Genomic DNA, 27,317 nt, shown 5'->3' with positions numbered 1-27,317 from the left:
TAGTTTCTGTGCTTTCTTCTCCTCTTCTAGAAGCTGGACTTGGGATAAGAGAGGTTGTAGAGGATGGTCTGAGCAGGTAACTACTTGGGTATAGTCAGAAAACGAAGATAAATATGGTCACGAGACGTCTCATCCTGTCTTTTGCCCTCATTTTTCTTTCCATAATAGAACTGAGATAAGCATCTCTCTGGGGAAACATGAAAACTGTCCCCAGAGGCAAGGGGAAGAGATTCCTCTACCTAATGGGCCATGGGCACCTTGCAGCATAGAGTCAGAGCTGGACACACAAAACTGCATGGGTGGGGAGGACGAGATGGAAGTTTCCCTGAGGATTCTTAGCACTGATTTGATTAGACAAATGAATGAATACAAGGTCTAGAAAGACCTTCCAGGATGGAAAATAATTTTTATAAAAGATGTATATTAATAAAAAAGAACGACCTGATAGGCATGGAGAACAGTGTCACAAGAGCCAAGGCAGGAAGTTGTGGGGTAGGTTTGTGGGACAGTGACTCTATCCATTTACCTAGGATTGCAAGTGTGATGGGAGGTCACATTGGAGAGGTGATTGGAGTGAACGTGTAGGGGGCCTGCATCCTAGTAAGGAATTTGGGGGTTATCTTTAAGAGACTGTTATTGATTAAAAGTTTTGGGGCCAGGGGAGGTCATGATGAAAGCTGCATTTTTGAATAGTTTGGGACCAGCAGTGCCTCAAGGCGGGTTAACTGGTTGGACTTCCAGGGGGAATGGCACCTTCAGAATAACAAGGGCAGGAGTTCCCATCATGGCTCAGTGGTTAATGAACCTGTCCATGAGGACACAGGGTTGATCCCTGGCTTTGCTCAGTGGGTGAAGAATCCGGCCTTGCTGTGAGCTGTGGTGTAGGTCACAGACGCAGCTCAGATCTGGTGTTGCTGTGGCTGTGGTACAGGCCAGGGGCTGTAGCTCTGATTTGACCCCTAGCCTGGGAACCTCCATGTGCCATGCGTGCGGCCCTAAAAAGACAAAAATAAAAATAAAATAACAAGGGGAGCTGAGGACTCTGGCAGGAGTGCAGAGGGGTGATTGCAGAAGGAGGCACTGAGTTAGGAAGTTCCTGAGGGGAATTTGTGGGAGGCATGCCCATACAACCTGAGGTAGGCGGAAGAGGAGGAGAGAGAAATAGAAGGCTGTGGAACAGAACATGTTGGAAGTAGAGTTAGAAAGCTTTGTGTGACTCCTGGGCTCTCACACTGACTGTTTTCAGCCTTCTCCTCAGTACTGGGGCAAGAGAGGCCACTGGCTGAGCTGATTATATTCGTCTGAAAAACCCAGGCTGGGGAGTCTGAGTTCAGTGCATCTTAAGAAGTGTCTGTGGCCCAGCTGCTGTCTCCTTGGCCAGAGTTACAAAAGGATGTTTTGTGAAGGTGAGCTGAATCCTCAGTGCCTGGCATAGACTTTCAGTCTTAAGAATAAGTAAAGGCATCTGTAGAATCCTCTTATTTTCTTTCAGGGCCGAGTTCCTATGTTTTTGTTTTTTTTGGTCGCAGCTCAGCATCTGTCCCCATCTCCCCACTTAAAGTTACCCTGACCCTGGTGGTTCCCTCGTTGCTCAGTCTAGTGAAGTTGTCCTGCCCTTACCTTATTTGTCCTCTCTGCCAATTTTTTTTTTTTTTTTTTTTTTTGCTTTTTAGGGCCATACTCATGGCACATGGAGGCTCCCAGGCTAGAGGTCGAATTGGAGTTGTAGCTGCTGGCCTACACCACAGCCACAGCAATGCCGATCCTTAACCCACTGAGCAAGGCCAGGGATCACACCCACATCCTCACGGGTCCTGGCTGGGTTCTTTAACCGCTGAGTCACGATGGGAACACCTCTGCCAACTTCGGATACCGTTTCTGCTCCTTTCTTCCTGGGACCCTCTCCTTATATTCTGTGACACAGGACAGCACACTGCAGCCCACAGGCCCGTCTGACCCACCACCTGTTTTCGTGAGGAAGGTTTTCCTGACACACAGCCACATCCATTCATTTATGTATCACTGTGTGGCTGCCCTCCTGCTGCATGGCAGGGTCAAGTTGTAAGCCCTGTGGCCTCTACGTCCTGAATTACATACTTTCAGGCCCTTCGTGGAGATGTTTGCTAAGCCTTGTTTTATAACATCACTCCCCTGGTTTTCTTCCAAACCCTGAAGCTGAGAGAACATGTAAGGCTGTAAAAGCTCTAGTTAAAAATCACTTGAAGTACTGAAGAAGCTTCACCCCCTTGCCATGGTACCTGTCTGACTTTTTTTTTTGTCTTTTGTCTTTTTAGGGCTGCACCTGAGGCATGTGGACGTTCCCAAGCTAGGGGTCCAATTGGAGCTACAGCTGCCGGCCTCTGCCACAGCCATAGCCAAGCAACATGGGATCCATGTGACCTGCACCACAGTTCACAGCAACGTTGGATCCTTTTTTTTTTTTTTTTTAGGACCACACTCAGGGCATACAGAGGTTCCTAGGCTAGGGGTCCAATTGGAGCTATAGCTGCCGACTAACGCCACAGCCACAGCAACGCGGGAGCTGAGCCACATCTGTGACCTACACCATAGCTCACAGCAACGCTGGATCCTTAACCCACTGAGCAAGGTCAGGGATCGAACCCGCAACCTCATGGATACTAGTCCGGTTAGTTAACCACTGAGCCACGACAGGAACTCCCTGACATTCTCAAGAAAGAAAAGAAAAGCTGTTATCATAAATGGTACAATCGGGGCCCTGTGCTGAGGTGTTCACAATCATTATCTAATATAATTTTCATGATCATTCATGTGAAGTGGGTATTGGTTTTAGTTCCATTTTACAGATAAGAAGGTTGAAACACAGAGAGGGTATTAGGTTGCCCTGGGTCACACCACTAAGAAACAGTCTCTGAGCCCCTGCCCCTAGTCACCACACTGGGCTGCCTCCAGAGGGCACTGGTGTTTCAGAGCCAGCACCGGAGTGGAAAAGACAGACGCTGTGGGTGAGCAAATACAGTGGGAAGGGCTGGCTGAGCTTTCCGAAGGTTAGCCCTGCAGTTTGGGAATGCAGCATCACCTTAGAAAGCCCACAAAGCCTGGAGAAACACACCCACCAGACCGTGACCGCAGAGCAGTCTTGTGACTTCCAGAGAACACTTCCAGAACTCCGACTTGCAGTCCTGATGCAGCTGGGTTCTTTGTGAAGGTCCCACCGTGAGCTCGCAGGGCCTGTGAGGCAGGTGCATGCGGGAGTAAAGGCAGTCGGAGTGGTTCTTCTTGCATGTTGTACTAAGTCAGTGTCCTCCCCTAAGGAGCCATTGGGGATTGGAAATCAGAACTGTGCTATAGGCTTACAAAGGATGTGTGTGTGGACCAGGGCTTGTTCTCCTGTTCTTCCTACTGAGTTGTATCCTGCGTGTGCTAGGATGGGTCTGAGGTCCAGCTCTGTTGGTGGGGATGGCGCAGCAGGGACCAGCATGTGTAAGGGGAGCTTGGTGAGACTGTATGTGATTCCAGGCCCCAGGGCTCCTTCACCTTTGGGGAGGGAGAGCATCCAGCACAGGGCCATGAGTGTGTGAAGAGCCCAGTGTGTGTGCAGCGGGAGAACAGGCATGCGCGTGGGGAAGGTGGAAAGGCACAGGAAGATTCACAAGTGACGCCGGATGGATGATGTCTAGCAGGGATTACACCACGTCTTTCAGGAAAGCATTTGGATTCACCACAGAGAGGAGCAGATGAGGAAGACGATTCTAAGGAGCTGAAGCCCAGGGCAACAGAGGACCCCACGGTTGAAGGGAGCAGTAGTAGTACCAGTCCTGCGGGTAGGGGGTCCAACAGCCACACCCCCAAATGGCCTGTGAAGGGCCATTTCAGAGCCTTTCGTCACCTAAGAATCCCAAAGCTATCCTGTTTCTGGCTTAAGTGGTAGAGCTCACTTTGAACAAGCGGCTGTACAAGGTAAAACCCCTGTCATTTTCTGGTCCCAAGCTGTTGCCTCTGTGGTTCAAACTTAGGCACCTTGGAGTTATTAAAGTAGAGGATGTCATGCTAGGATTGATCCAGTCTGTGGAAAGCATACTCCTCTTTCAGGGTTCCTTTGGCCTAGAATTCTATTAAAATTCAAGCATGGAGGATGACTTGGACAAAAGCATGGCCATCAAGGAAATTTTCTCTCTGTTAGGGTCGGCAGAGACGTATACAAAGAGCTGTGGTACAAGGTAGACTCAGTGAGAACTATCATCAAAGTGCAGAGGGGGTGTTCCCGTCCTGTCTCAGTGGTTAACAAATCCGACTAGGAACCATGAGATTGCGGGTTCGATCACTGCCCTTGCTCAGTGAGTTAAGGATCCAGCGTTGCCATGAGCTGTGGTGTAGGTCGCAGATGCGGCTTGGATCCCGTGTTGCTCTGGCTGTGGTGTAGGCTGGCAGCTACAGCTCCAATTAGACCCCTAGCCTGGGAACCTCCATATGCTGCAGGAGCTGCCCCAGAAAAGACCAAAAAAAAAAAAAAAAAAAAAAAAAAAAGTGCAGAGGGGAGCAAGATTAATCCTAACTCGAGGGATCTAGGAACATTATTTTCTTACCTTTCTGTTTCCTTCCTTTATTTTCTTCTGCCAGTGGCTCACAGGTGAATGCTCAGAAATTTTGTCTTCTTTTTTTTGTGTATTGACTCTGGTGGAAAATTTCCTGGCTTTCCTTTTGCTATATTCGCCTTTAAAAAATTAAGGTAAATAACACATAACATGAGTTCTATTCTCTTAGCAGACTTGTAAGTAAATGGAACAGTATTGTTCACTAGAAGCCCGGTGTTGTACCGTAGCTGTCTAGAACTTTTCCTCTTGCAATACTGAATCTGCACACCCGTTTGATGGCGGCTCTTCCTTTCCTTCTTCCCGCAGCCCTGGCAGCCACCACATTACTTTCTGCTCTATGAGCTCAACTACTTTTTTTTTTTTTTTGGCTTTTTGCCTTTTCTAGGGCCACTCCCACGGCATATAGAGATTCCCAGGCTAGGGGTCTGATTGGAGATGTAGCCACTGGGCCTACGCCTATGCCAGAGCCACAGCAATGCTGGATCCCAGCCGCGTCTGCAACCTACACCACAGCTCATGGCAACGCTGGATCCTCAACCCACTGAGCAAGGCCAGGGATCGAACCCGCAACCTCATGGTTCCTAGTCGGATTCGTTAACTTCTGCACCATGACGGGAACTCTGAGCTCAACTACTTTTGATACCTGGTTTAAGTGGACTCCTGCAGTATTTATCCTTTTGTGACAGCTTTTTTTGCTTAACCTAACACCCTCAAGGCTCTTCCCCATTGTAGCATATGCTCTATTTTCCTTCTTTTTCATTGTTGAATGATATTTCATTGTATGCATCACAGTTTGTTTATCCATTCATCATCTGATGGACATTTAGGTTGTAAACACCTCTTGGCTGTTGTGGAGGGTGTTGCAATGACCATAGATACACAAGTATCTCTTCAAGACCCTGATTTCAGTTCTCTTGGATAAATACTCAGAGGTGGCATTCCTGGATCATATGGTAGATCTATTTCCAATTGTTTGAGGAATCTCCATAATGCTTTCCATGGCAGCTGCACCTTTATATATTCCCAGCAACAATGCAGAGAGGTTCCCATTTCTCTACATTCTTACCAACAGTTATTATTTTCTGTGGGTTTTTGTTTTTTTTTCATAGTGGCTGTATTAACAGGTGTGAGGTAGTATTTCATGGAGGTGTGTATAGCATTTCCCTGATGATTAATGATGTTTAGCGTCTTTTCCTTGGTCTTCTTTGGAGAAATGTCTGTTCTAGTTTTTCATCTTTTTTTTTTTTTTTAATTGCTTTTTAGAGCCGCACCCACAGCGTATGGAAATTCCCAGGCTAGGGGTCGCATTGGAGCTACAGCTGCCAGCCTGTCTGAGCCATATTTGTGACCTATACCACAGCTCACGTCAATACCAGATCCCTGACCTATTGAGCAAAGCCAGGAATCAAACCCGTATCTTCATGGATGCTAGTCAGATTCATTTCCGCTGCACCATGGCAGGAGCTCCCTTTAGTTTTTCATCTATTTTTTAATTGGGTTATTTGTCTTTTTGCTATTTGGGCTATAGAGGTCCCTTTGCCTTTAACTCTCAAATGTCCCTGCCCCTCCCTGATGAACTCCGCACGCCTTCTGCTGCTCTTCAGCCCGATTCTTCTGCCCTGTTAGCTCCTCAGCACTCCACTCCTGCCACCTTTCCCTGGTTTCTGAAATCTTCTCACGCCCAATACTGACATATCCCTACAGATCTGGGTCCCGTCAGAGTTGCCCCTGGCCCCTTCCCTGACCACCCAGCCATGTGGCTGTCCCTCTGCTGAGGTCTCTAGAACGTCTTGTCTCTGTTGCACGTGGGGCAGTTGGCAGGCGCTGCCACCTTGCGTTGGAATGGGTGTTACTCGTGTGCAGATTTTACATTAACTGCTCTCCACCTGCTGAAGGGCAGGGGTGTGACTGTGTATCCCCCAGAGGATTTTACAAAGCACCTTTGCTACCCTGTCAAGAGGCAAGAAGCCAAGGAAAAGATGTGTGTGTGTGTGTGGATAACGAAAGATTTGAACTTTATGCTTGGGAGTGCTCTGGCCGCAGCAGGAGGACTTGGAAGAAGCGGAGTCTAAGTGCACCAGCCATGGTTATGAGAGTGAGTGAGAGAGGGAGACAGAGATAGACAGACAGACAGAGACAGAGTGAGAGGGAGAGAGACAGAAAAAGAGAGAGAGCGAGAGAGAGAGGGAAAGACAAAGACAGAGACAGAGAGAGAGAGAGGGAGACAGAGAGGGAGAGAGAGAGGGAAAGATAGAGACAGAGGGAAAGACAGAGGGAGAGAGAGAAGGAAAGATAGAGACAGAGGGAAAGACAGAGGGAAAGACAGAGAGGGGGGAGAAGAGACAGAGGGAGAAAGACAGAGAGATAGAGACAGAGAGAGAGGGAGAGGAGACAGAAAGAGGGAGAGAGAGACAGAGAGAGAGGAAGAGGGAAAGACAGAGAAAGAGAGAGAGAGAGAGAAAGACAGAGAAAGAAAAAGAGAGAGACGGGGGAGTGGAGAGAGGGAGACATGGGGGGGAGGGGGGAGGAGGGAGGAAAGATGAAGGTCACCGACCAAGGCCATTTAGCCAGTCGGGATTGGAATAGGCAAGCGGGTTTCCCCCGGAAGGTTCTGGCTGGAATCTGAGATGTGCACGGCTAGGTTCTGGCAGGCAGGGGTTGACAGTTGTGCACTGAGAACCGGGGAGGAGCTGAGGTCACCTCGCAGTTCTGCAGGTAGTCAGAACAGCTGTTGCTAGTTGGGGGCCAGCCTAGCTGGCAGTCTGAAAACCTCTACTCTGAATACCCTGTTCCAGAAAATTCCTGGCTTCCAACCCTGGTACGTCCTTGCTAGCAATGCCGTGTGTGTTTAGTCCATGGCTAAGCTGTAGGTCACCGAGAAGCTCCAGGGCGGCTCTCAGGAGGCCAAGGCTCAGTTCAGAAAGGCCCCTGGGTTGGGTATGTGATGTGGCGTGTGCTGGTGTGTCGTGCTCCCCACCAGGGGCTGAAGGGCCATTCCCTGGGCCTCACAAGATCCATGAAGCTGCTTTATTGTCTTCTTCACGCCTTTCCTTGTGGTCAGGTTTTTATAGCTTCTAAGACCCTGCCTTCCACCTTGAGCCCCAGAAGCCTGCTCTGTCCTGATGATGCCACGGCCAGTTCTGATCCCCATGCTCCCTGGGAGTGTTCCAGCCAGAGGCCCACTTCTGGGGCCCCATCTTATACCTTTGGAGTGTTCCTGGGTAGGTCAAAGGTAGTTCTCGTGTGAATTCAGGGAAGCCAGACAGCCTGGCTTTCCCTTTCCAGTAAGAGGGGAAATGAAGAGGAAAGGTTCATTCTTGTCACAGCTAACCCTCTGCTTGCTCATTGACTTTGAGAAGAGCTCCATCCTTTCTGGCTTCTTTCCAGCCCTCTCCCCTGACTCTAGTTGTTTGTATGTTCAGCTCCCAAACTTGGCAGAGGTGTGTAGAATCATCTGTTTGCTTTAAAAAAGAAAGAGAGAAAAAAAAAGAGAATTCTTTGGCCCTGTCCCTGAAGACTCTCTTCCACTAGGTATGGGCAAGACCTGGGAATCTGGTACTTTCGTACATATATGTGAAAGATATCTGTACATATTTGTACAAGTATTTGTATGTATATACGTGAAAGCGCTGATGGAGATGGAGGATTGACTTACAGTTAGCTGAGTGATTTTTTCCCCTTCTTTTAGGATTTTCTAGAGGGGATCATGTATTTCTTTAGAAATCAGAGAAAAAATAGACCTCATTAAAAAGCAAAAGCAGGAGTTCCTGTCCTGTTCAGCGGAAATGAATCTGACTAATATCCATGAGGACGCAGGTTCGATCCCTGGCCTTGCTCAGTGGGTTAAGGATCCAGTGTTGCGTGAGCTGTGGTGTAGGTTGCAGATGCAGCTCGGATCTGGCATTGCTGTGGCTGTGGTTTAGGCGGGCAGCTACAGCTCCAATTGGACCCTTAGCCTGGGAACCTCCATATGCTGCAAATATGCAGCATAAAAAAAAGCATTTAGGCTTTTGCCTAAAAAGCAAAAAGCAAAAAAAAAAAAAAAAAGTGGATCTTGAAGTGATTAGTCTCTTTCAGAAACCATTGACCCTTGTAAATTTGTCTTTCCACAGGGGGACTTGATCTCATCTTCATGCCTGGTCTTGGGTTTGACAACTGTGGCAACCGTCTGGGGCGGGGCAAGGGCTACTACGACACCTACCTGAAGCGCTGTCTGCAGTCCCAGGATGTGAAGCCCTACACCCTGGCCTTGGCTTTCAAAGAACAGATTTGCCTTCAGGTCCCCATGGATGAACATGACATGAAGGTAGATGAAGTCCTTTATGAAGACTCCCCAGCATCCTAAGTCCTGATGACTACAGCTCCCCCAAAATCAATGTTCTGTACCAGAGAAAAGCAGAATCTGTGTATTTTCCTTTATCAGAAATTAGTAGAAATAGGGACTATATTGCGTTTAGTGTAATTATAAGATACCTAACATGAAGCCATTTTAAAAAACCAATAGCAGTGTGAGTAATAGAACCTCAATTAAAATGGAGCCTATCACCATATGATTTTCAGCTTAACTGCCTGGTATTCATGTCCCAAGTGGATCTTTCTGCTTTGCAGTTCCAGTTAAATATTCATGAGACACTGTGCTCCGACTCAGAGTGTGAGGGGAAAGTAAACTCGTCGGGAGCAGACACCTTCATCAAGTCCTTTCGTGGGCCTGGGTCAGTGTGGGGGGCAGATGGAGACCCAGCATCTATTCACTGATCGGTCGGTGTTTGCTTCGTGGGCAAAGTTCCCCAAGATACGATAACCGATAACCGTTTCATCAGGGCCTCACTCCCTCAACCTGAAATTTTATGTGTGACCCTTTGTAGCTTTTGATGGTTAATGGACTGAAACCTTTTATGATTTAAATATTTTGATTCAGCTGATTGGTTCCCATCCCTGCTGCTCTGTGTGTCAGGCACTTAACGAGTGTAAGGCCCGAGAGCCTGTGAGTTAGCAATTGCCTCTGTTTGTTTGCGGTGTCGGCTTTGGAAATGCAATTTGGGCTGAAAGTTGGCAGATGGGCTCACAGCCGGGGAACGGGAATTTTGTGGCGGGGAGATTTGGTTGTAACCAGAAACCCAGGAGTCCTCCTGGATCATGCTTTCTCACTCACACCCCACATCCTGCCTGTCGCCAGGTCCTGTGGGTGCTGCCTCCGAAGTGCCTCTTAATTCTGTTCTCTCCTCTCCCCACCCTGTTCTTCCTTTTGTCCAGACCCTTCGCATTAAGCTGAACAGGGTGTGAGCCTCATCCAGGCTTCCTTGCCCTCAGTCTAGACCTCTTTAGCCTATTTCTCCAACTGCAGTCGAAGTGAAGTTGTAAAATGTGAACCTGATCGTGAAAATCAGAATCTTTCAGTGGCTGTTCAGAGCCTCTGGCTAAGGAGCACAGGCCTTCTATGCGTGCACAGGGCCCTTTAAGCAGGGTCTCCCACCTATGGTTTTCTAGCCCCCCCCCCACGTCCTCCTTCTGTACCACTTATGCAGATGTTCATATAGCTCCCTGAGTGCTGCAGGCTTCTGCCCTTTGTGCTCCGAGAGGGTGCTTTTCCTCCAGCTGCAGTGCTCTTTCCTCTTTTGTTTGTCTAGACAACTCCTGTTTATCCAAGACTCAGCTCCCATGTTAGCCCACCTCTTCTGGGAAGTCTTCCTCCGTGAGTCCAGGCAGAGTTAGTGTTCCTTCACTTGTTTAAGCAGCCCAGGCCATTGTCCTGGTCACAGTGTCCCTACGTATCAATTATTTATTGTCATGTTTATCCCTCCCCCAGACTGAATGCCAAAGAGCAGGGATAATCTTTATATTTCTCACACTCGGTAAGGTACTTAGACATATTGTGGGTGTTGGAGAGTTTTTTTTAAAAGTCTAAGATATTAGAATGTATTAGATTGCTAATTTTTTGTTGTTGTTATTTCAGGGCCACACCTGCAGCATATGGAGGTTCCCAGGCTAGGGGTCAAATTGGAGCTGTAGCCACTGGCCTACACCACAGCCACAGCAACAGCAACGTGGGGTCTGAGCCATGTCTGTAACCTACACCACAGCTCATGGCAACTCCGGAACCTTAACCCACTGAGCGAGGCCAGGGGTCAAACCTGCATCCTCATGGATCCTAGTCAGGTTCGTTAACCACTGAGCCACGAAGGGAACTCCCAGTTGCTTATTTTAATTTATACTGACAAAATAATTTAGCTTAGAAATGAATATTTATTAGTTTGGAGGAAAGATTTTACTTGTAGGCATTTTTTCTACTTTAGAAAAATATTTTCTAGTTTATGAAGGAAATGGTTTCTTTAATGACCTCTGTTTCTCTTGCTCTTCTCCTCTCATCAACAGTAACAAATTGGTTTTCTAGAACTGTATTGTCCAGAATAAGCACTACATTTGGCCATTGAACTCTAGATGTGTGGCCAGTCTGAATGGAGAAGCACTGATTTAGATTGACTATTTAGTATGACAACAACAACAAAAATTTTTTTGAATGAGTTAGTTGAATACATTCAGATATGTTTCATTTGAAACACAGATCCTTATCCCTTGGATAATAGCATGTGATTTAATGTTTTATATACAAAAGTAAAAACATTTAAAAACATCAATTGGGCTAAGATTGAACTTTTACAATATAGTGTGTACAATGAGAAATGGGAGGGAAACCATTTCTGCAAGCTGTAAAATCACATTATTGTGCTGGTGAGAAATCTTAAGGGTTACTTCAACCATAAGTTAAGGTGAGTGTTAATATAGCTGACATGACCGTTGGCCTGAAGTGGTTCAACAGTAAAATGATTGAATTGCAGCAGGTCTAGCAACTTAGAACTTGATCTCTTGTTTTTCTGTCAAAGAAGAGCATTTAAAAACTACTCCCAGAATTCCCATTACGGTTCAGTAGGTTAAGGACCTGACGTTGTCTCTGTGAGGATGTGGGTGTGATCCCTGGCTCATTCAGTGTGTTAAGGATCAGCTGTTGCTGCAAGCTGTGGCATAGGCTATAGATGTGTCTCAGATCTGGTGTTACCGTGGCTGTGGTTAAGGCTGGCAGCTGCAGCTCCATTTCAACCCCTAGCCTGGAAATTTCCATATGCCACAGGTGCAGACATAAAAAAGAATAAAATAAAATAAAAACAAAGCTATCCCCAGCTCCTCAAGTGCAGATGAACACAGAATCAGCTGGCCAGAAGATCCAGGGTGCTGAGATTCAGGAAAGTCAGTCAGGTGCTGAGATTCAGGAAAGAGGAAGGTTCCCTATAGTGACCAGTAATGGGCAGTGGTCATTGTGCAGAAGGCATCGGAAAGGAAAAAAAAAAAAACCCTGACAGTGCAGGTGATGGTGACACTGTAACTCTGATCAGGGCACAAGCAGAGGCTGAGGACCAGGCCTTGAACCCAGGGAGAGAGCTAGCATGAACAGTGGTCTCAGGCGAGGGGACAGACCAGGCAGGAGAGAAAGAGCAACTTGATCTGAACAAAATAGTTCTCAGTATTGAGTAATTGGAAATATGTGTGTGTCTATGATTCCTGCCTATTGTACAGAACTGTGCTTAATTTAACCAGAAAGTAAACTGTATTGTCTTAGTCTATTTAACAGATATCAATAAGAACAGTATACTAATCTCGAAGTCCCACTAAACAAGAGATCTAAGAGATAGATGAGTATGTCTATGTATGGGTGACTTGATGCTGAAGTTTGTTAATTCCTGGTCCCCTTTCCTTTTTTTTCCCCCCTCAAAAATCATTGAATTTCAGTTAATTCCATTGCATTCAGTCCTAAGTTAACAAGCTTATTTCCTCCTCAGAGGTAAATTTTCTGCCAACTTCCTGGTTTACTCCGGTACCCACCACAGTCCCTAGCATAAAATAAATGGCCAATAAATTCTTGATGGAGGAATGAACCAGTGTGTTTGTTGCCTTGTCTGTGTGGTGCCCTTGTCAGCTTTAACGTTCATTACTGTTTGCTGCTGGGATTCTGTCCTTTCAGTGTTGTCTCAGGGTTGGATTATTCTAGAACACATTTTCTTTTCTTTTCTTTTTTTTTCCCGCCTTTTCTAGGGCTGCTCCTGCGGCATATGGAGGTTCCCAGGCTAGGGGTCTAATCAGAGCTGTAGCTGCCGGCTTACACCACAGCCATAGCAACGACAGATCCTTAACCCACTGAGCAAGGCCAGGGATTGAACCCGAAACCTCATGGTTCCTAGTCGGATTTATTAACCACTGCGCCACGACGGGAACTCTTAGAACACATTTTCTATTACTGCAGTTGCATTGCCTTCCTTGGGCAGTTTGTACGTGTGCGTCACATCATCTGTGCTGTGGGGCCTTGTTGGTGCTTTTCTTTTTTGCATCTTTGTGGTCATCTTTTCTCCTATGCCCAGGCAGTCTTAGGCTTTCTGCCCTTTAAGGGCCATCTCTAACCCCTGTGAGCCTCTGCCCCAAATATATGTTTATTTATATGCTTAAAAATAGGAGGCAAAATTCTTTTTTTATAAAGATTTTAGTTTTTTTCTGTTATAGTTGATTTACAATGTTCTGTCAATTTCTGCTGTATATGTATATATTCTTTTTCTCACATTATCCTCTATCATGTTCCACCACAAGTAACTATGTCTAGTTCCCTGTGCTGTACAGAAGGACCTCATTGCTTAGCCACTCCAAATGCGATAGTTTGCATCTATTAACCCCAGACTCACAGTCCATCCCACTCCCTCCCCCTCCCTCTTGGCAACCACAAGTCTGTTCTCCAAGTCCATGAGCTTCTTTTCTGTGGAAAGGTTTATTTGTGCCGTGTATTAGATTCCAGATATAAGTGATATCATATGGTATTTATTTTTCTCTTTCTGACTTACTTCACTTGGTATGAGAGTCTCTAGTTCCATCCATGTTGCTGCAGATGGCATTATTTTGTTCTTTGTGGCTGAGTAGTATTATATATATATATATATATATATATATATATATATATATGGAACAACTATTTTGTTCAGATCAAGTTGCTATTTCTCTCCTGCCTGGTCTGTCCCCTCACCCCAGACCACCTGAGGTATATATATTACATCTTCTTAATCCATTCATCTGTCGATGGACATTTAGGTTGTTTCCTAATGGTTATTGTGAATAGTGCTGCAATAAACCTAGGGGTGCACATATCTTTTTCAATGAAAGTTTTTTCTGGATATATGCCCAGGAGTGGGATTGCTGGGTCATATGGTAGTTCTATATTTAGTTTTCTTAAACAAACTTCTTTTTATTTATTTATTTATTTGTCTTTTCTAGGGCTACACCCGCAGCATATGCATATGGAAATTCCCCGGCTAGGGGTTGAATCAGAGCTGTAGCTGCCCGCCTATGCCACAGCCACAGCAACGTGGGATCCAAGCTGCGTCTGCGACCTACACCACAGCTCATGGCAATGCCAGATCCTTAACCCACTGAGCAAGGCCAGGGATCGAACCCACAACCTCATGGTTCCTAGTCAGGTTCGTTAACCACTGAGCCACGAGGGCAACTCCCAAACTTCTTTTTAAAAAATAATATTGTATGCATACTAGGAAACATACACATAAAAAGATGTGATCATTGAACTAGATATATTATCCATAGTTTATAACATAATGTACTTAATTTCTAAAAAGTAAAGCAACATGATGGAAATTTTCCAGAAATTTACTATTTTTGAAAACCTTATTTTAACCCTTTTTGAATGATTCAGAAGTCTGGTTCTAATTTCAGTTTATTTTGGTATTTGGTTTTAAGGGCTTTTATATTTGAAAAAGATAATATCTTCCAGACATATACATATGGAAGCAGTACTGCACTTACTAAAATTTGCAATGCTATCTACCAATTTCACAATTTTTTAAAATTGACATCGGGTTAGTAAATATCCATTTATTGATATGGATCGTACTTGTGTATTATCAGAGAGTGATGCACATTTATTTTGTTAGCAAATGGATTCAAAACTTACTGAAACTCCTTGAAAGATTTTTAACCAAGTTAGAAAAATTCTGCTTCCACGTTTTTTAGTTGTGCAGGTATCAAAGTGTTTATAGGTGCCATGCTGAGTTTATGACAACATAATCATAAAATGATGAAAATATTTCCAGATAACCATTTTCAGTGTGTTCTCTCCATGTCACATCTCTTTCTGAAAGAAGTTCCTTTCTGTCTCATGGAAGAAACATGACTTTTACCCTGAAGATTCAAATTAGATGTGTTTGAGGGGGACAGGGGGCAGATGTTTGCTTAGGTAGTGATTTACTGGTGGCCATTTATAATCACAGAAAAGAAAGGGTGGAACATTCTTCTTTGTGTAAAAAATACATGCAAAACTCATCTTAAAGCTTAACTTTTTACAAAGCATTTTACTTTGAGATAATCAGAGAAATTTAGATTTCCCTAAATATTTTTCATTGGTACTATCGCATTCCAAAGTATTATAAATATTCTACATCTTAAAGGTCTTTTTTTTTTTTTTTTTTTTTTTTTTTTTTGTCTTTTTAGGGCTGCACCTGAGGCATATGGAGGTTCCCAGGCTAGGGGTCAAATCGGAACTGTAGCTGCCAGCCTACACCACAGCCTCAGCAAGGCAGGATACGAGCCACATCTGTGGCCTGTATCGCAGCTCACGGCAATGCTTCTTAACCACTGAGCAAGGCCAGCAGGATTGAACTGGCTTCATGGATTGAAACCGTGTCCTCATGGATACTAGTCGGGTTCATTACCACTGAGCTGCAATGGGAACTCCCATCTTAAAGGTCTGAATTTGATCAAATTAACTGCTACCTTCAGTGTGTGGTGCATTTCTGGTCTGTAAATTATGTATTAGTGCTATTGCTGAATCCTTTAATGTGGAATCTATCCTTCTTCCCCTTTTAAAAAGATGAAACTCTTTAAGTAGCCATTCCATCAGCGGTTAGGCTTAAATAATTTGTCCATAAAACACTGATTAAAAAAGAAAGTCAACTAATTTTGAGACCTACCCTCTCTGCTACTTAATATCTTTAATATCTCTACTTAATTTCTTTCTTTTTGTAGCAATACTATAGGCTGGAACATACTCGAAACATCTGTCCTTTTACCCAACACCTCACCCTGAAAAATTTGTTCCTGTGCTTATTTCTTTAGATTGTCAGCATGTTTTCTACGTGGTATCCAGTTAGTACTTCTTGACAAAAAGATGTGCCCAGGTTTTTCTTTTCCCCGAGTTGTTTTATGAGCACTTCATCCCTATTTCCATGGCAAGGAGAACAAGTGTTTTCTACTTCGTTTTGCTAAGGGAGAAAACTTAAAGACAAACAGTTATGACTATATTTAGGAAACAAGGTTAAAATATATTAGAGTTAGGAGTTCCCGTCGTGGTGCAGCAGAAACGAATCCGTTTCCATGAGGAACCATGAAGTTGCAGGTTCGATCCCTGGCCTCGCTCAGTGGGTTGAGGACATGGCGTCGCCATGAGCTGTGGTGCAGAACGCAGATGCGGCTCGGATCTGGCGTTGCTGTGGCTCTGGTGTAGGCCGGCAGCTACAGCTCTGATTAGACCCTTAGCCTGGGAACCTCCACATGCCTCGGGTGGGCCCTAAAAGGACAGAAGAGTTAGTAAGTCATGATGTTAAATATTACTAACAATGGTGTAGAGGTTTATCTTTTGGATCTGTAGCTTCTGCTAACCTTGATGGCGTCACACCTGTCATCATAAATCTGAAGAGTGAGGTTTCTCATGACAATGGTGCATACAGATCCCTACTACAAAATACCTTGGCGATAATTTCAAATGGGGGGACTCACTTCCTGGCAAATCTTACTGTTTTTTTTTTTTTTTTTTTCTCCCTTGTCATATAGCAGATGAATAGCTTTTTACCAGTAGCAGAAGTATCTTCTAGTATTACTTGTGCTTGAATTATTAGAATTATCTTTGTGCTATTTCTTTGCAAGAATCTTTTTAAGCCACTTATCCATTTTAAGAGGGTGATTTAGTAAAAACTTCATAGTCTAATAGATATGTCCATGTGCCTGGGAATATTAAAAAACAAAACAAAACAAAACACACAGGACATTGCAGTATGCCGAAAGGAACGAAACACCCCCTTTCACATCATCCAGCAGCTATTTTCCCTCCCAGTGCTGCTTGCATACCAACCCACCCCAGGGCCTTCTGATGTGCTGACAGAGTGAGGGGCTGATGTCAATCTATAGTTTAAGTTTTTACAAGTCTTAATTCCTTGTCTTTTAAAGATTAAAAAGTACATGTAAGTAGAGATTCTAATTTCTTGGTCCCAAGCCCCAGTGTTCCTGGTGAGTGTCACCCTGTTTGGAGATCATTGCTCTAAGGACTTGTCCTCCTAGCTGGATGGGTAGAGGGTTCCGGTTCACTGGTCCCTCCACTAAGGGACTCTGCCTGAGCGGTGGCCCCTCCTCTCCCTGGCTCTTACGGACCACAGTGTATGCGTCTGGCCTCCCATGACCCCTCCATCTTTCTGGTCCGCTGCATCCAGTACCAGTGTCCTGTCTTCTGTCCAACTGCTCTGTTGGGCTGGTCTCTTGCTCGCAGTGCTTGAGTAGGAGAGGGATAATTTCTTACTACTCAAGTGCACAGCAAACCACCAGCAGCAGCATCACCTGGAAATGCAGACTTTCAGGTCCTGCTGAATTTCTCTAAGTTACTCCTTTAAAAACAGAGTGCCTTAAAGAACCTTGTCACCTAGGAAACAGCAGATGCCTTTCTTTTGGTTCTTTTTCTCTCAGACTTCCCCTGGCTGGCCATTTCCCACCCTGTGGGTGTACCAAGGAGTTTCTGGGACTGGATAAAAGACGAGGAGCACTTTCAAGCCCCTCACTTCTTCTCTCTGCGTTTCATCCCCCTACCTACCCACTGGTTGCTGTTGCTTTTCATTTTAATATATGGGACAACGCACCACGTGAATACCAATGGACATGATGTCTAAAAGAAGGTCCATTGTGTTTTGTTGTTTTGATTATGTGTGTCCTGTGAATGTCTTACTTACACTGTTAGTCCTACAAAGCATACTTTAGAAGGAAGCAGTTGTGTCTGTGGGTGCATCAGATTCCAAAGAGTTCACTGGTAGGAATAGCGAACACTTGGTTTATCACTGAGAGATCGTCTCTTCAGGATTGAAATGGAAAAAGTGTTATTTCCTCTCCAGAAAAGAGATGAAGCGTATTATTCTGAAGATCTCAGTTGAGGTACTTGTGGATGTTGATGTAGGAGAATAGAGAGATCGTGTTAAGTCCTAAATATTTGGTGTTCCTCATAGCCTAAGGATAAGGTAGCAAATGCTGCTCTCTGTAATTATAATATATGACCCAGTGGACAATGGAGGTGTCTGTGTGGCCAGCCATTGCCACGGCATCCTCTATGCTTCCATGCATTGTCATCTTAAAACAAAACTACGCTCGTGTCATTTGCCTGTTTAACAGCTTTCGATGGTTCTCTATTGCCCAGAGAACACACACACACACACACACACACACACACACACACACACACACACCCTCTTATTTCTTCTAGACCAGAGATGCCAGTTACATCCAATATTCTAGGGAAGAACTAGGTTATCATACAGTTGGATATCATGGTTAGTCTGTAACAAGAGAGCTGTATTTAACAGGTAGCAGATGATGCAGGAATGGGAGATCTCAAGGAGGAACCATCATGTTCTCGAGAGTGAGTGTCAGCCTGTTAACTTACTGATCGCCTGGGGTCTTGCTGGATTGGGGATTCGGATTCAGTAGGTCTACAGTAGGACCTGAAAGTCTGCATTTCTAACAAACTTCCAGGTGATGCTACTGCTGGTGGTTGGCTGTGCTCTTGAGTAGCAAGGTCTCAGGCTGTGCTGCCCAATGTGGTTACTTTAGTCTCATGTAACTTTAAATTTAAATTGATTAAAATGGAATCAAATGGAAAATTCACTTCCTTGGCCACACTAGCCACATTTTAAGTGCCGACTGTATTGAATTGTGCAGAGATACAACATTGCCATCCTTGCAGAAAGTTCTATTGGACAGCACTATTTTCGACAGAAGTGTTTTTCAAACTGATTTTGACAGGTCACCTACTAAATCAGAATCTCTCGGGGTAGGGGACTGGGAAGTTGCATTTTAAACAAGCACTCCCGGGGGTTCTTATGCATGCTAAAATCATAGGAACACTTCTGTAGGCAATCTAAACTCTGATGTTTAGAAAGAAATCTAATGTGAGAACAGGTAAATACCAGAGACGGACATGGGGTAGCTCAACTTAAATTGGAATATGCCCTCCTTCCAGCCATGGAAACATACCCAGTTGTCTACAGGTAGTAGGTTTCCCCTGGTGGAGCTGACCTCTGACACCATAGGCATGTAGGGTGGAAGAGGTATAAACCCTCAAGCCAGCAGCGTTCTTCTGGTGTGCAGCTTGTCCCAGATGCGTTCTCTGATCCCATATGCCTTCTGGTCTATTAGGTGCTAACATCTGGTGAGGACCAGAAGCTGCATTCATTCATTTTCAGGGATGACGCTCAACCTGGGTTAAGTACAATCCGGAAATAGTTCTCTTCTTTTTTTTCTTTTGGACCTCCCTTTCCTGTGCAGGAACAGAATTTGGGGCAGATCCTATAGTTTTTTGGTCACCCTTCAGTTATAAAAAGAACTTCCATTCTCGGGTTTCAAAAAGTTCAGTCCCGTCTTATATCAGAAATTCAGTTCATCCTCTAACTCTATGCTGCTTTCCTCCATGCCTGGGGAGGTGGGGAGAGGTCTTGGCGGGGTATCCCACGTTCCTTGCTCCACATCCTTCGGGCTCAGAACGTGCTGACAGTTGAGGAAGAGTAAAGCTCACCTGACCGGGTGCAGGTGCAACCTGGCCATTAGAGCTGTCTGCATGCCAGATGCCCAGGTCCCGGCTGTCTTTCATAGAAGCACTTTGTGAGACTTTGCTGGAACTGCATGCACTGTACCTCCCTCCAGCTGACCCCTCACAGCCTCCACCCAGCTCCTGCCCTCCAGAGTCACAGGGAGGGGAAGGAAAATGGCTCAGCATTCTCTACACTAACAAGGTCCCTTATTTCAATGATCTTCTCAACCTCTTGTCTTTTCTAATACAACCTGGAGATGGATGGTGGTGATGGTGGCTAGTTGAAGAGCCATGGTGGCTGCCTTCTACCTGTTGGACTCCTGTGCTGCCTTTCGGGCTACTTTTCTCTCCAGCCATCCTCTCTTCTTGCCTGCAGGGCTTCCCACCCTGGCATGTCATGTCTGGGTGAGAGCCTTGAAAGAGCCCTCTCAGTCGTCCTGATGCACACGCGCACCTGGCGGTGTGAGGGAGTCGGCACCCCAAGGGGGCGGCGCATGGCCAGTGCAGGTCTGGGGCCAGTGGATAAATCCTCTCCAGTTCTGAGGTCTGTTCTGCCTTGCTCCTCAGAGGATCACCAGGCTAGAAGCCTTGGGCTTCCACATCCTTTTCTCAGTTTCCCTTTGCTCAGTCCCCCTCTTCTGTTGCTCCAGCCACTTCCCAAAACACACTTCTGCACGCATTTCCTTGACCCAGGGTCTGATTTCCAATCCATCACTTCTCTCTTTTTTAACCCCCTTTTGAAAAGTTTTATTGAAGTATAGTTGATGTACAGTGTTGTGATAATTTCTGCCGTACAACAAAGTGACTCCATTATGCATGTACACACATCCATTCTCCTTCAGATTTTTTTCCCATAGAAATTACCACGGAATATTGGGTAGAGTTCTCTGTGCTACACAGCAGGTCCCTGTTTTGGCCAATCATTGCATACACCTCAGTGTGCATAGGCCAATCCCAAACCCTAGTCCATCCCCGCCCCCGACCTGTCCCCTTTGGTAACCATAAGTTTGTTTTCAGAGTCTGCATCACTTCTCTTCAGAATGTGTAGATAACTGTCACCCATTGTCCCTGCCGTGGAGCCTGCAGAAACTCTAGACAGAAGGAAAAGTGCCGTGTAACAACATTTCACACAAGGTGATTGTAAATGGAGAGAGCCGACAGGCACAGACTTGATCACCAAAGCAGAACTCCGCAGTGGTTTGCAGTCTGCATGGCATTCCTTTTGAGAGGGGTTCACGTTCTAATTCTCATTTTTGAATGGGAGTGACATGCGGTGGACAGACAAACCTTGATTTAGCTGCTGGAGCGAGCGCTCCAAAGGTAGGGGGTGCATTGGAGACTATTGTCTGAGATTGCTTTGCGTCCAAATATATCTGCCATGGTTCTTTACTTCAAGCAGAGACGGAACTTAAGTAAGAAAACAGAGATGTTGGAAGGTGCGGTGGGCGCTGTGAAGAGCTGCCTGATCCCCCATTAGGACTGACGTATGCTTTCCTCCACCTGCCAGGATGTTGGCTGCTGGCAGCTCAAAGCTGGGGCCCTCCCCTGGAATTGCCCTTGGCTAAACAAAGTCCTCTTTCCCAAGGTTACAGCCCCTTCTTGGTGATAGCCTATGCCCAGTGCCTGCTGTGATAGAGGGACAGAGGCCCGGCCCCCTCGCTTCAAGGCAGGCCATCTCTGCTGCAACTGCCCTGGGATTGGCCGAGGCCCGTGGGCCATGCACATTTTCCGTTCAGTTCTCTCCCTGTCCACTCCTGTTTCTTTTCCTTCCCCAAAGCCATTGTTCCTGAGAGCATCCCTCAGCCAAGCTCCTGCACACCAATCTCCATCTCACTCTACTTCTTGGGAAACCTGATACTGGGGCAGGGTTGAGGGGGGAACTTCATGGAACTGAAGGAAGAACTCAACACAGGAAGCACGGACACAGGGCAGCCCTGGGAATCAGCGACAGAAGCTTGTAAACTCTTTAGGGTGTTGTCTGGGCAACACTGCTTGGTATCCAAATTCTTGGACAGGAATATTTTGATGGGCTGTTTGGGGGTCAAGAAGAAAGGCCCTGTGGTTACAGCCCTATCAGAACTACATGGAGTAGTGGACAAGAAAGAAAACCAATCGGTGTCTTCTGAACCATGCTATCTGACATTTTCTTGGAGGAAGAAGTTGAATATGTGGGTTGAGGACGGAGGCTCTAACAGAGCATGCCATGGCTCCCGTGTTTCCAAAGAACAAGGTGGCATCAAGACCCTGGGGCAGGGGCAAGTGGAAATAAAATGCTAGAAAATTTCCCCAAGGTCCATCAGGGTGCATCACCAAAATGAGAGACTGGTTTGCTAACTGGCTCTTGCTTGCTGAGTTGCTTCTTATAGAAGGACCAGTGTCCCTCAGGGGGACGGAGCATCAGTGCAAGTTCTGCCAGATTTAGTGAAAGGACCCTGCCCCTGGGGGATGCATGTGCAGCAGGCTTTCAAGGCGTGCTTTCTGGGTACCAGAACCACCAAACAGTACTTTCTACTGCTTCTTGAGTTCAGAACCACCCGGAGAGACAAGACACAGGGCTCAGACAGAGGATCGGTCAAGTATCAGCTTTGTTAATAATGGTTGGAGGATGTGGCTTAGGTGTAGGGCTGCCTGATATTCCTGTTTTGGACACATGCATCCTCCAGCCAGTAATGGGTATAGCTGGCTCCATGCCTGTGGACCTTCCCAGCAGGGGCAAGAGCTCAGCATGTGGTAGAGAGTGCTTTTTCTATGGGGGAGATGGGTCCAAAACAAGGAAACCAGAAAGGGCTAGACCCAACACGCTCAGGTCCTTCTGTAAATCTCAGCAGCCAGTGGGAAGAAGAGGAAAGAAAGGACAGAAGAGTTACTCTGGCTGAAGTCTTCCATCAGAGCACAGGAAACCGGGGAAATGGAAATGCAGGACATACATTTACATATATTAACACATTCGGGTTCTTCCCAGTTTATGAGGTATGACTATGCCCATTTCACAGAAGAGGAAACTGAGCCCAAGATCATATTCCAAGTATGGCTCAGGATTTGAACCAAGTCTTCTCTGACTTTAAAGCCCATGTTCTTCTTCTTCTTCTTCTTTTTTTTTTTTTTTTTTTTGCTTTTTAGGGGCACATGGAGGTTCCCAGGCTAGGGTCCAATCGGAGCTACAGCTGCCGGCCTACACCACCACAGCAATGCGGGATCAGAGATGAGTCTGTGACCTACACCACAGCTTATGGCAACACCAGATCTTTAACCCACTGAGTGAGGCCAGGGATGGAACCTGCATCCTCAGGGATACTGGTCAGGTTCATTCCCGCTGAGCCACAACGGGAACTCCCCCATGTTCTTTTTATCCACCTGTGCCTCCCTCTTCACTGTAGATGCTGGAGAAAGGAAGTCCCCCTGACTCTCTTCCTGGACCTTCACAGTTTTTGCTCTCCTGGTCCTGGCCACCAGTTCTGTTTGGGCTTGGTTGCTGAAGTTCCCTCATGTACTTGAGTCCCCAAAGTTTGGTGTGTGGCAGATTTGAAGAGACAGCCACCTGGCATAAGATGGGAAGGCTGGGGAGGGGATTCTCTTCCTGTGGAGCTGGGCTTCGTTCTCCCCTTCAGGACCTATGGCTGAGGCTGTCACCACAAGGCACAGGGGCAGCTATAAGTGGTCCCACCGGGCCTCCTGCTGTGGAGCCTGGGCCTGATGAGGGCAGCTGCAGTAGCATAGCTCTTCCAGTTGGGTCTGTAGAAACCTGTTCCTAAAGTCAACTTTTGCCAGGCCTGAGGCAGCAGACATGTCTTTTTCAGATCAGAAATGCCCTTTAGGTTTACTTGTCTGTGGCTGCAGAGCCGCAGCACTCCTCTGGTCCTCAGCGGGCTGCTTCCCCCAAATCTGGGTTTTTCCTCATAAGCCTTTCTTTCTGGCTTTTCAGTCTCTCTGCTGATGGTCCAGCCATTCTGCATTCCCTCCCCTCTCTTCCCTTTGCCCTCGCTTCTTCCTTCTTTCTCGCCCTCCAAATCCATCTCCCATCTCTGTTCTCCCTTCCCCTCTCTTCTTCCCCGACCACCTCACTTTTTTTATAAATTTTATTTTTCTATTATAGTTGGTTTATGGTGTTCTGTCAATTTTCTGCTTTATAGCAAAGTGACCCAGTCTCTCTCTCTCTCTCTCTCTCACACACACACACACACACACATATTCTTTTTCTCACATTATCCTCCATTATGTCCATCACGAGTGACTAGACATAGTTCCCAGGGCCATCCCTCTCTTTGAACCCTAGGGAAATGAGCTGTCTGCAAAGGAAGGTTTTCACGTGATTACGAGATTCCCCCGGTGTTATCTTGTAGAGAGGAGTCCAGGGGGATGTTCTCCTAGGAGCTAAGGAGCCATTAAGATTCCTGAATATTATGGAAAACCACCCGCACGTGCTGGGTTCGGGCCAGTTGCTGCAGGCATGAAGGTGGGTATCCCACCCATAGAGACAAAAGAAGGAGGGAGGGGTTCCACACCTCATTTTATCCTCTTGAGAATTTTGCCCAGAACTAGTCCTGCCAGGATTAATATCACCTGTAAATGCATTTATTTCTACCTTTGAATCCATCAGGTTTTTTTTTTTTTATTATTAAAGCTTAGATAAAGTTTTTAAAAATTCCATCAACATCAGGCACCAGAAGGGGAATTTCAGAGAATGAGATGATCAGATTTCCAAGTTTATTGAAAAACTTACAGATATCTGCATGGCTGCTCATGCCATTTTAAAAAACAAGTGCAGCTAGGCGAGCCGTTTAATAATCTGGGCCTTGTCAGCTGTGCGGAGAGTGGACCAAGAGGATGAGCTCACCCCGGGCAGGCTTTGGCTGTGGTGGAAGTGAACGCTGCGGCATGCTGCAGGCCAGCAGCACAGGTCACACTGCAGACTGAGCCTCACAGCTTCTTAGGAGCCACCACCACGCAGGCTAAGTGCCCAGGTCTGTTGGCCCACCTGTCGATCGCAATAGAACCCAAACGCTTCCTCTCCCATGTCAGCCACACCCTGGAGCTCATCCTGGTTTAGAGTAGTGATAAGTCTTCAAAGGCCTTTAATCCTTACCATAATCCTGAAGTGGGTCTTATTAGTTCTGTTTTCCAGGTGAAGAAATTGATGTGCCTAGGAGGGAGGGAACTTATATTAGGACCACAGAATGGAGCGGCAGAGCTAGGTGGTAGCGCAGGTTTTCAAAGTCCTGGTCACCTGCACCTTTTGCTCTCTCAGGCTACCCCCCACCAGAACCAGTTTAGAGGGGGGAGATGTTAATGAACCATCTTTTGGCCTTGGGGGTAAATGTGTGCGAATTAGCAGGTGGATGGGGCAGGGGAGTTAGGTAGGAGGCTGTGGAACATAGACATTACAAGTGTCGACTAAAAATCAAGCTCTGTGGGTTCAAATCTGGGCTCCCTCACTTAGGAACTGTGTGACCTTGAATAAGTTACTTAACTTCATTGTGCCTCTTTATAAAATGGAGAGTGATGGTAATATTTACCCTGTAGGTTTCTGGTAAAGATTAAAAACGATAATGGGAGTTCCCATCATGGCACAGCAGAAACGAATCTGACTAGGAACCATGAGGTTGTGGGTTCGCTCAGTGGCTTAAGGATCCTGGCCTCACTCAGTGGGTTAAGGATCCAGAGTTGCCATGAGCTGTAGTGTAGATCCCAGATGCGGCTCGTATCTGGTGTTGTAGCTGTGGTGTAGGCCGGCAGCTGTAGCTCCCATTTGACCACTAGCGTGGGAACTTCCATATGCTGTGCGTGCGGCCCTAAAAGCAAAAATAAATAAATAAATATTTAAAAATAAAAAATAAAAATGATAGTGGATAAAGCATTGAATACAGCGCCTGTATAAATTGAATACAGTAAGTTGGGAAAACGGTATATATAGCTTGAGCCCATTTTTAGAATCAGTGGAAGTCTGTGAATGTGCCTCATACAGGGCCTGTCTCATAGAGGTGATCGGGAATTTGCAGTCCTTCCCTGCCGTCTTTCCCCTGGTTATGAGCCCTTACAGGTCCTCCTTGCAGGGGAGGGTCCTGCATGTGCCAGGTTAGAAGAGCTGCTTCTTAGAATTGCCCCTGACCCTGCCACCCACTTGCAGTGCCACCTGCAGCTGTCCTGGGCCCCGATTTCCTCAGCTATAACATAAAGGGATAAGGAATAGCTAGGTTTGAGGAAGTGCATGTGGTCCACTTCTGTATTGGAATCACCTCAATGGATTGTTGAAAATGCAGATTCATGGGCCCTTCCCCAAGTTGACCAAATCAGAATGTCTAGAACGCCCCTTCAGGTCCTGGCCCAATTCTCAGAGATTCTGATACAATTGGCCATTAATAAGTAATGAAAGTAAATAATAAAATACATTAATACATTCAAATTTAATTGTTAACTCTGGTTGTCTTATAGATTTTTCTGTTTGTTTTCAGGTTTTAGCAGTTTTACCAGCTGTCTCCAGATGTGGTTTTTTTTTGTACTTATTCTGTTTGGGGTCCAAAACACTTCTTGAATCTATGGCTTGATGTCTTTGGTCAGCTTTGGTAATTCTCAGTCATTATCACTGTAAAAACTACTTCTGTTCTGTTTGCTCTTTCCTCTCCAAGACCCCAATTACATGTATGTTGCACCTATTTGCTGGTCCCATTCTGTCTTATATGCCCCCTTACCCCTGTCCAGTATTTTCCATCTATTTTTTTCTCTCCATTCTTCCAGTCCAGATATTCTCTATTGATCTGTCTTTGAAGACTCTAGTCCTTTCTTCAGCTGTGCCTAATTTGCTGCTTTAAACTCATCTACAGAGTTCTTAGTTTTAGTTATATTTTTCAGTTCTAGAATTTGCTTTCAATTTTTAAAAATACAAATACATTTTAATTCTGTTAATATTTTTCATCTTGTCCTTAATTTTCCTAGACATATTAACTCACAGTTATCTTAAAAGTCCCTATCTGATCATTCTAATATCAACTTCTCCTTGGGACTCTTTCTTTCTTTTCTTTCCTTTCTTTCTTTTTTTCTTTTTTCCCTTCTTTCTTTCTTTCAGGGCTATAATGTAAAAGAAAAACTACATTAAAATCACAAAACAATTATTTAGTTTTTTCAGGGTTGTATCTCCAACACTGTTTATTTTGAGTTGGTAATTTTTCTCTAAAGGGCCTGATAGTAAATAATTTAGGCTTTGTGTGCTCTATAGTCTACGGTAACTACTCAACTCCACTTTGGTAGTGAGAAAGAAGCCACAAATATTATGTAAAACTTTTATTTACAAAAAAGAAATGGCCAATGGACCATAGTTCCCCAGTTCCTTTTTTTCCTTTTTCTTTTTGTCTTTTTAGGGCTGCACCTGCAGCATAGGGAAGTTCCCAGCCTAGGGATCAAACCAGAGCCGTAGCTGCCAGCCTGCACCACAGCAACGCCAGATCCGAGATGCTTCTGCAACCTACACCACAACTCATGGCAACGCCGGATCCTTAACCCACTGAGTGAGGCCAGCGATTGAACCTGCAACCTCATGGTTCCTAGTCGGATTCGTTTCCACTGCACCATGACAGGAACTCCTACTTGGGTCTCATTCTTTGTCTGTTTTCTCTCTTGGTATTTGGCCTTTCATGTCTCCTAGGATGCTTCGTAATTGCTTATCGAATGTCAGATATTGTGTATAGGAAATTGTGAGATAATTTGAGACTGAGAGGATTTCCTTTTGCTTTTGGAAGTTAATGTGGGGCAGATCATCATGATCCAGGCTAGCATTGAGCAGATTTGAAATGACACTTTAGTCTTTATGAAAATGGCTCTGTTTCTGGTTAGTCCCTATTCCTAGACTTCAGATCCTATCTGAAAGC

At 45.6% G+C, this 27,317-nt stretch overlaps 1 protein-coding gene across 50 annotated transcripts in view; it reads left to right on the top strand.

The window, feature by feature from the left end:
- Positions 1-27,317, top strand: part of MTHFS (methenyltetrahydrofolate synthetase) — a 315,580-nt gene that overhangs the window by 43,598 nt on the left and 244,665 nt on the right. For 44 of the 50 annotated variants that reach the window (XR_014810306.1, XR_014810305.1, XR_014810319.1 and 41 more), the window contains one exon: positions 8,687-8,880. Coding sequence is in view for 5 of the 50 variants with exons in the window: in XM_021098846.2 (XP_020954505.2) it covers positions 8,687-8,919 (233 nt within the window). In the remaining 45 variants the exon portion in view is untranslated. Of the gene's footprint in view, positions 1-8,686; positions 12,503-27,317 lie in introns of those variants that run through there. The other 6 variants (XM_021098846.2, XM_084968395.1, XM_021098849.2 and 3 more) reach the window with 1 other exon arrangement.

Source organism: Sus scrofa, chromosome 7 (assembly GCF_054392235.1).
Source record: "Sus scrofa isolate SSC_HxYL_T2T_F1_AM1 chromosome 7, Sscrofa_HxYL_maternal_Yorkshire_Landrace_v2.0, whole genome shotgun sequence".
Classification (NCBI taxonomy): domain Eukaryota; kingdom Metazoa; phylum Chordata; class Mammalia; order Artiodactyla; family Suidae; genus Sus; species Sus scrofa.
The sequence above is the reverse complement of the archived record's forward strand: the minus strand, read 5'-3'. Positions and strand labels throughout refer to the sequence as shown.